General features: G+C 45.8%; 1 protein-coding gene across 4 annotated transcripts; it reads right to left on the reverse strand.

The window, feature by feature from the left end:
- Positions 1–10: 10 nt before the first annotated feature.
- Positions 11–8,748, reverse strand: LOC113592234 (mothers against decapentaplegic homolog 1-like). Of its 4 annotated transcripts, none has more exons than XM_027033035.2 (2): positions 8,667–8,748; positions 11–807 (listed from the first exon to the last, which is right to left on the reverse strand). In XM_027033035.2, the coding sequence occupies exon 2, from the start codon at positions 629–631 to the stop codon at positions 134–136; it is 498 nt and encodes a 165-aa protein (XP_026888836.1). In that variant the 5' UTR covers positions 632–807; positions 8,667–8,748; the 3' UTR covers positions 11–133. The 4 variants fall into 4 exon arrangements, with proteins under 4 accessions (XP_026888836.1, XP_026888838.1, XP_026888837.1 ...); XM_027033037.2 differs by having other exon boundaries at positions 8,597–8,674; XM_027033036.2 differs by lacking the exon at positions 8,667–8,748 and adding an exon at positions 8,213–8,299.
- Between the last annotated feature and the right edge of the window lie 1,029 nt (positions 8,749–9,777).

Genomic DNA, 9,777 nt, shown 5'->3' on the forward strand with positions numbered 1-9,777 from the left:
AGGTTCGGTATTGTGAACCCACCGTCCCACAAGGGTTGTCGGGTTCGGTACTGTGAACTCACTGTCCTGCATACAGTTCATAAATTCTTTGCTCTATAACACCTGACAGAAATTACATATACCTGACGATTAATTAATTCCTTAAAGCAGGAATCAAGCAAACAAAAAATGGTGTGTGTGTGCAGTAAGGTGGATACCCAACTCCTGACGCCCAGCAGGTGTGGCGCTCACCTGGGCTGTCCACTCTCTTGTAGTGGTAGGGATTGATACACACGTCCTTCTGCTTGGAACCGAAGGGGAACTCACAGCAGTCGAGGGCCTTGAGCTCATGGTGCGACTGCAGGTCGGGCCAGCGCCACACGCGGCAGTAGATGACGTGCGGCAGGCCCTTGCGGTGCGACACCTGCAAACGGCCGTCCAGCGAGCGAGGGATGGTCACACAGCTGCTGGGCTGCCCCGGGCAGCTCAGCGCACGCTCCAGCTCCTCCATGGCGCCCTTCTTCTTCTTCAGCTTCTTCACCAGTGCATCTACGGCCTTCTCCGCCCACTTCTCCTCCTCGTCACCTTGCTTCCAGCCCAGCAGGCGTTTCACAGCCGGGCTGGTGAACGAGAACAGTGAGGTGACGTTCATCGTGGAGATCACCGTGTTTCACCAACACACACACCCTCTGGGATCCCAGACGAGGAGATGGATGTGCACGCTCACGCAGACAATGGTGAGAGTGAGAGGGTGCTGAACGTGCACACAGCCTTAGGAACACAGCTGGAGCAAAGCAGCAGGGCCTGAGATCGAACTAGATACCCAGCCTGTGGAGTGAGAGTGAGACAGACAGACAGACACTCTGTTATAAATCCTCTCTTCTACTCAAGGCTCCATGTTCTCCCCAGAGCCCTGCGCACAATGCTAGGCTGGTAGCAGTGCCTGGCAGCTGACCCTTGACCCTGTGAGCCTTTGGAGTGACATCACTCCATCAGCAGCTTCTGGGAATTGCGGTCATCAGTCACAATGCATAGTTTTCCATTACATCCCCGAACAGCAAGTTCTCCAAATGGCTTCCGGTTTGTGGGAGCATTCACACAGCGGTCTCGAATGTCACTGGTGGGACGTATCAGAAAGCAATGCTGGACAGTTTCAGCTGCCAACAGTCCCTCATCCACAAAATGATAAACTACAGGAGGAGGATTTCAGATGCATTTTGCAGTGGTGTTATTTTGTGTAGTAACATTCTGCACTAATGGGTGAAGAACTGCATAAATCCTATTTGACAAACAAAGGGGTGTTAGGGTTCATCCAAAACATACAAGCAGCAGATGACCAATCAGAGCCCCAGACAGGCAACAATCCACCAATCAGAGCCCCAGACAGGCAGCAGAGAAGACAGAGAAAAGATAACTCTATGATGAAGGGGTATGCACACTCTTAGTCTGTTTCAGTTTTCTATCCTGCTAACATGGCAGGAAAGGCAGCCGGATGGACACCTGGGCAGATTCAGAATATTCTGCCAAACCTTAAAAAGCGCTGAACTGACAAAAACACTGAATGTGAAACCAGAAAACATTTTCTCCTCTCCATGGTCTAGAACAGTCTATCAGCTGTGTGTCCATCAAACTAGAGTTAGACGAGAGATCAGTGATTTCCACCTATTAAAGTACTAAGAATAATACTCTGCTCACTCTGTGTATGCATGTGTGTGTGTGTGTGTGTGTGTGTGTGTGTGTGTGTGAATGCCCTTGATTAACACAGAGGATGGGGGGCTGTAACACAGAGGGGTGAGTGGGGGGTTGAGGGGTCACAGTCCCTGAGCTCAAGGCCAGCTGTACAGGACAGGGTGTTACAGCAGTGAGACGCCAGCCGCTCACATCCTGCTGGGCAACGGTATACAAAAGTGGCAGGAACACGGATCTACAGGCCGTTCAACGAGAACAGGTGCTGTTTACACAGATCGCAGGGAACAGGGAGGTTGAGGCTGCAGTGAAGCGCCAACGCAGGAAAGCTCAAAGCTTCTCCTATATTTAGAGGCTCAGCGCTGCCAGCAGCTAATTTAAAAACCCCAGAACTGCCGCTGTTGTCAGGGAGGGTCGAGCAAGGGGGAAAAGTACACCCCACTCCCAACTACAACAAAGGAAACGTCTCATCTCCTGTAGGCAGCAAAGGGTTAAATAACCAGGCAACGCTGGCATTGTGTTTAATCAGTCACCGTTCAAATAGTTCCGTGTCGCTACAGATGAAGGTAAGGTCACAACAAGGATCAGGATCCACGTTCTGTTCCTTCAGTGCAGGTGCTCAAAGTTGGTGCAAATTACATTTTTCTGTTCACATCAAACTTTTTGTATATATATTTAAAATATTTATTCTTAAGCACAATTCATTGAAACACGCATTCATCGAAAAGAGCCAGTTTAGTCCAAGTATACCACTGTTACAGCTGGAAACACGCTACTGTTACAGGAAGAAAATAAAGCACGCAGAAAATATTCCCAGTGGATGAAAGTTCATTTGTTATTAATCAGCTTTGGTTTCTAACTTGTATGTTATATCCATTTAGTTTGGTGATTTGCAAAAGAATACCTCAAAATGGAGGTCCAGAAAAACATGGAGGTGCTAGCTGCCTTTTCTTGTATTGTTCCCGTGTCTGTCTAAGACGCAGCTCCCTCCTGACTGTGGAATGACCCTAACCCTAGAATAAGAGAGTGTTAGCATGGCCTTGAGAAGGTTTTGCTCACCGCTGCTAAAGATGTACTGCACTTCACGATGCTTGAAACAGGAAAAATATGTTGTTAAGTGACATAGTGGCTCGCCAAATATTAGCAAATGTCAAACAGCAAAGTAGTGAAGACATTAAAGATTTTACATAACCAGAGCATAACAAGAGTCTGGCTATCTGGTAACTTTTCCCTCTTCTTCTCATTCAAATTTGTGGGGTCCAGGTGTGGGGTCTGGGTGTGGGGTCAGGCATTCACTTTACATTCTAAGAACAGCGATAAAGTGGGGGTGTTGTTTTTTTAATTACAAATTACTTTCCTACAGGGGACATTTCTTGTGAGCCAAATTCACCCTCAAAGCCACAGGCTGAAGTCACCTGCTTATACAAAACAAAACAGGCTAATACAGGGTGTATTAGCCTGTTTTGTTTTGTATAAGCAGGTGACTCTTCTTTAAAGAGGGCAGTTTTTTTTTTTTTGTCGAATGCAAGACCAACGGTCTTTTTGGCAGTGACATCATGCAAAGAATGTAAAAGAGACATTCTCTTTAGCCAGAATAACACTGCCCAGACTTTTTCTTCTCTTGCGAGACAGAAATAAGCAGGATTTTAACAGTCAGAAGTGCTCTGGAATAACTCTGAAATAACTCTGGAATAACACTGCACAAGGGCGGTGCTCGGAAGATTCCAGCCTGCTCAATTCCATCGTGAATCTGCATTCAATCCAAACATCTGGAGTCAAGACTAGGAGAAAGCCAATAACCCAACTCTGCCCTGTCAGCAGAATGGCTCTTACTGCAGCATTATGGAGGTATTCATATTGTGGCAATGACAAAGACCTAAAATGGAAACATTCCCCAACACCTCTGCCCACTGGACTCTCACAGCGCTGACACTCATTTACCTAGAAGAGGCATTCTGGCCTTTGACTGTGAAGGACTAAGAACCACTTCAAATCCAGACAAACAGTCATCCAGATGTTCTGTAGGGGAACCCCTACAGAATGGTGAAAACACCCTACTGTAACCCAAACATAGGCCAGGGCCGGTGCCGACACAGCAGGAGGGAAGTGCGGGGGGGGGGGGGGGGGGGGGGGGTGCATGTCAGCTGCAATTGTATAGCTCTAACAGGCCTGTATCCACTCCTTTTACCATGTGCCTCTAAGTCACACTGCAGGGGAAGACACACTCAAAACATCTGGGCCGGACAGACGAGGACAAAGGCCTTCAAGAGTCACGACAAATGATTAGCCTGGACAGGCCATGACCTCCAAACTGCACCTGACCATCAACACAACCACATACAAGGGTTCATTATTCTACTGCACCAAAACAGCCAGTATGACCAGTCTGGGGTTCAGTCAAAATATCCTGTGCCTTCAACAACATAACATCAAGTCCTGACTACAGCAGCAGGACAGAGGGAAGCAGGCCACACTGTTCGGATATAAAGTGAAGAAACATTCAAATACAAGTTCCACCTCAGACACTTAAAGGTGCTGTAACTACATTTCCTCTGTACATCTCATCTGTCCTGCTACTGATGACTCGGTTGGTCACGGTGGACCCGCGGAAGTACCTGCAGAGCATCAAGGTCAAGTTTATTTATGTAGCACTTTTAACAACACAAGTTATCACAAAGCAGCTTTACACACGTGTGTGTCCATATCCCTAATGAGCACAGCAGCTTTACACACGTGTGTGTCCATATCCCAAACGAGCACTGCAGCGTTACACACGTGTGTCCATATCCCAAACGAGCACTGCAGCGTTACACACGTGTGTGTCCATATCCCTAACGAGCACTGCAGCTTTACATACGTGTGTCCATATCCCTAACGAGCACAGCAGCTTTACACACGTGTGTGTCCATATCCCAAACGAGCACAGCAGCTTTACACACGCGTGTGTCCATATCCCAAACGAGCACTGCAGCTTTACACACGCGTGTGTCCATATCCCAAACGAGCACTGCAGCTTTACACACGCGTGTGTCCATATCCCAAACGAGCACTGCAGCTTTACACACGCGTGTGTCCATATCCCAAACGAGCACTGCAGCTTTACACACGCGTGTGTCCATATCCCAAACGAGCACTGCAGCTTTACACACGCGTGTGTCCATATCCCAAACGAGCACTGCAGCTTTACACACGCGTGTGTCCATATCCCAAATGAGCACTGCAGCGTTACACACGTGTGTCCATATCCCAAACGAGCACTGCAGCGTTACACACGCTTGTCCATATCCCAAACGAGCACTGCAGCTTTACACAAGCGTGTCCATATCCCAAACGAGCACTGCAGCTTTACACACGCGTGTCCATATCCCAAACGAGCACTGCAGCTTTACACACGCGTGTGTCCATATCCCAAACGAGCACTGCAGCTTTACACACGCGTGTGTCCATATCCCAAACGAGCACTGCAGCTTTACACACGCGTGTGTCCATATCCCAAACGAGCACTGCAGCTTTACACACGTGTGTGTCCATATCCCAAACGAGCACAGCAGCTTTACACACGTGTGTGTGTCCATATCCCAAACGAGCACAGCCGCTTTACACGTGTCCATATCCCAAACGAGCACAGCCGCTTTACACGTGTCCATATCCCTAACGAGCACAGCCGCTTTACACACGTGTCCATATCCCTAACGAGCACAGCCGCTTTACACACGTGTCCATATCCCTAACGAGCACAGCCGCTTTACACACGTGTCCATATCCCTAACGAGCACAGCCGCTTTACACACGTGTCCATATCCCTAACGAGCACAGCCGCTTTACACACGTGTCCATATCCCTAACGAGCACAGCCGCTTTACACACGTGTCCATATCTCTAACGAGCACAGCCGCTTTACACACGTGTCCATATCTCTAACGAGCACAGCCGCTTTACACACGTGTCCATATCCCTAGTGTGTCCATATCCCTAACGAGCACAGCAGCTTTACACACGTATGTGTCCACATCCCTAACGAGCACTGCAGCTTTACACACGTGTGTCCACATCTCTAATGAGCAAAACTGCCAAAAAAATGGGCAATGGAGACAAAAACAAAAAAAAATGAATGCGTCCTGTTTCCCTGGCCTTCAGGTCAAAGGTCACACATTCACAGATCACATTACACATTCTGAGGTTATAGTCCCATTCTTATGACCTTTAGATCATGCTCCTTCTCATTTTTATGCCATTGCACTTATACAGTTCAATTCATTAAATTACAAATAGTTCAGAGTTCCCAAAGCCCTGGCAGAAACAGTGGTGGCGTGAATGTGTCAGCTAGCCTGACCGTGTCTGGCAGTAATGTTAACAGCTTCGTCTGCAGCAACATAGCAGTCAAAGTATCACAAAAACCTGAAACTCCAGACTGAGCAAAGATAAAGGAAAACGATACAGAAATAAAGAGCCAAAGCAAATGTTTTGCCTCATATGAACATAATCATTCTGCCTGCTAAATCAATTTAAAAAGATGGCCAAAAAAACCTCACAAAAGACCATAAACATCCATACGCAAACCTCCCGTCGAAGATGCACCAAAATGGCACTTGACTGGCCCACGCACAGCGCAGGAGTCCAATAAAAGCGCCATAATGGAGGCACTCAGTCAAAGATCTGTAGGCCTGAGTGGATGTAAATGTTACTAAGAGCAGGTGGAGCGTTCCACAAGGCTAATGTGGCCTCCACCACGCCACCCTGACAAGCCTGACCCGCGCATCCTCTCAATGGATCATTCTGTGCAGCCTCAGTGTCGTTAATCCATTTAGGATGCAGTTATGATGCTCACTTGTCCTCTCAAGGGACTGTGCATTATAAAGAACGTACATTATTTATCAAAGCCTGGAACTAGGGGTTCCATTAGACAGCAGGCTTAGCTAGACTGAGATGTTCACTGGGTGGGGGGGGGGGGGGTGGAGTCAACAGTGGTGACATAGAGAGAGAAAATACAGCAAACTAGAGAAAGAATACGACAGATGATCATGCAGGCCAGAATAGAGAAAGAATACGACAGATGACCATGCAGGCCAAACTAGAGAAAGAATACGACAGATATTCATAAAGGCCAAATTGCACAGCACTGCCCTGCTCATCAGCTGGCCACACTGCACATGACAGCACTGAGCCCAGATGATCACACATGCTTATGTCTCAGCATAGCTGCAACACAAGCATTTGGAATGACAAATTAATACACACTGGGCTGTGCAGTTTGCTTGAGAGAGAGAGAGAGAGAGAGAGAGAGAGAGAATTAGAGAGGTGTTTTGTAATTACTAGATCAAGAATACAACAGGACAGACTAAAAAAAGCTGAAATATATTCATATAAGTATATTTAAACTGTTAAATGTTTAGCCAGTATACATTTCATATTCTTTTATTTTCTGTAATTTTAGAAGACATAAAAATATGAAAACCGTGAAAGGACAAAAATAGGAAAAACGAGATATTTGCACAGATATAATGGAGAGCTGCCATTTAAACTTAGTCATTAAAGTAAAGTGTAGCATCCAGTAAGAGAGATTAACAGACAAACCCTAAACAAACAAACCAACCATCCCTATGGATCCTACACGCATGCTGAAACTAACAGGGCATCACTTTTCAATTGCTTGAAACAAACTCAACTAGCTTTATGACCCCACAAACAACTACACACACTTTAAAACCAAACAACCCCAGTGGTTAAAGATACTTGACTAGTTCAAGTCCCACCACTGCCAAGTTTCCACTGTTTGGCCCCTGAGAAAGACACTTAACCCTCAATTACTCAAGTTGTACTTGTAAGTCACTTTGGATAAAAAAAAAAAAAAAATTGCCAGCTAAATGGCATAAAATGTAACTCCACACACCTTAACCAAACAAGTGCACACAATTTAACAAAACACCTACACACTTCAACCACTGAAGTGCATTGGGACACTCATCACTTTTACACCCCCCACTCCCCAAAACACACACACCAAAAATGTCTACCATAAAGGAAAACTAAGATGGTCAACTAAATAACGTCCATGTAAGACACAGTAACTGAGAAACCATTTTAAACAGATCACAGCCCAGTGCCAAGCTGGGGAAACAGAGCCAGAACCAGCAATTCCTTCAACACAGCACGTTCCACTTGGATACGCTGCCACAGAGCAACTGGACCGCTTACATCCAAACAACCAACCAAATCATGGACAAGGACGAATTCTTGTCCTTTGAGTAATCTGATATGTCATCGTCAATGATGTCAGGAACACAGGATCTGATCCTTCAGCTCCTGCACACACTTTGCACCGACTAATATTTACAATAACCATGTTCAAGAAATCTCTCTTCACCATATGACTTAAAACGGCAGCGTGAACAGAGCAGCATTAAATAACCCGCAGATTATTAAACCTGGTCTCGCATTTCTAAAACGTGATGTGTTATGTTGATTTATCAAGCACGGGGCTCAAATCATCGCACGGACCTCTACCAACTCACGTGCAATTACGCCAAATTGTCACGCCAAAATATACCTGGATTTAGTTAGGAAGGAAAGGTCAGATTAACCAGCGATGAAGGCAGGGACAGTCCAACCGCTACATAACGAAACACAACTAAACTACCTCCAGCATGTCAGACATTCCCTCAGCCGGGTGGGTGGGAGTGTGTGTGTGTGTGTGTGTCACCTCCCTCTATCTCACATAAAAAAACATCTGTAGCTACAGCATTAAGAGTTAAGTCAGTGGTGTGAACAGACCCACACACACCCATCACGTTACACTCCACACAGACTCTCGTTTTAGTTGCATTTCCCACTTCATTCACTGTGTTCAGATCTACCGACACAAACCTCCAACTTTACCGAGCTCGCGCCTTTTTAGAGTTGTAGATTAAATATTGCGCTCATGCACACTCACGGAGAAGGAGCGATGCACTTGTTAGTGTGTAAATATTCACGGAGGGAGTCAAAAAAATATCCACCCGTACCTCGTGCGCCACCTCGAGCGTCTGTTCAGCCCTCTCTCACAAGCCGAATTACTCCCGGCGTCAGTGTGTCGCGGACTGCGTCACCGTCCGCACAAAATTCATATCCCGCCGCGGGATGAAGTTATGGCGCTCCGAGGGGAAGTAGTCTGACTTTTCCCGTTCCGTTCAACATTTCCAATTACACAAATTATGCAATATTATGGAAATATAGTCCACCCGATAGAGAAGCCTGACTAACCTAGTACCATCTGATGTAGGTTTTCAGATCTGTAACTACACATTAAAAACAAAGCTGCAACAATAAAGCACAGGTATCCATTTACCTAATAGCAATTATTTTATATATCAGTTTACGAATAGGCTTTGTCGGTTTCAGAACCTTTGAGTAATCGTTGTTTTACAATTTACAGTAATACAATAAATAGCCAAAATAAAATTTCAGGGAGTTAATTTTATGTATGTGTAACAGTGTGTACTAAGGGTGATGACACCCAGCGCACCTGGAGCCTAACAAACACATACAGTATAAGGCGATGGATTAAAGCACGTGCACACGTCCCTCAGGTGCATTCTCCTTCTGCACAGTTCACTGTGAAGTGTTAGTGTGGGTGTGCAGACTGCACAGACAGGCATGCGCATTCGTCCTGGCACGGCGCGCGGTTATAAGGCTACTGCTTTGTATGAGTAATACTCATCTCTCCAAAACTGGGACCGTGGAGTCTGTCATTACGCCTCATTAGAAATGTTCTTGTCAAGATCATAATTGTAAAACAAAGTGCATATTCAACCAATGCAAGGTCATGCACCGTAAGCAGTTGTTTCCACAACACAAACTCTCTCTCATGTTCGTAGGATTAAACACCGCAAAATTAATTATGTGTCCAATTATTAATACACTTGGGTCTATATTTCAACGGTTGTGGCCAGTCGTAATGCCTTCTAGGACTATTTGTCTACTAGTTGTAACAAAACGTGGTTTTTTTTGTTGCTGCTGCAGGTTTTGCTGTTTACTTGTGGTGGTATGAGAAAATGTACAATTCTCTTTAAAAATAAAAGTTAAAATCACGAGGTCAGCAATCTGCATGTGAAGAACTATTTTCTTGCCCAGCTC

The sequence above is a fragment of the Electrophorus electricus genome, chromosome 11, assembly GCF_013358815.1.
Source record: "Electrophorus electricus isolate fEleEle1 chromosome 11, fEleEle1.pri, whole genome shotgun sequence".
Lineage (NCBI taxonomy): Eukaryota > Metazoa > Chordata > Actinopteri > Gymnotiformes > Gymnotidae > Electrophorus > Electrophorus electricus.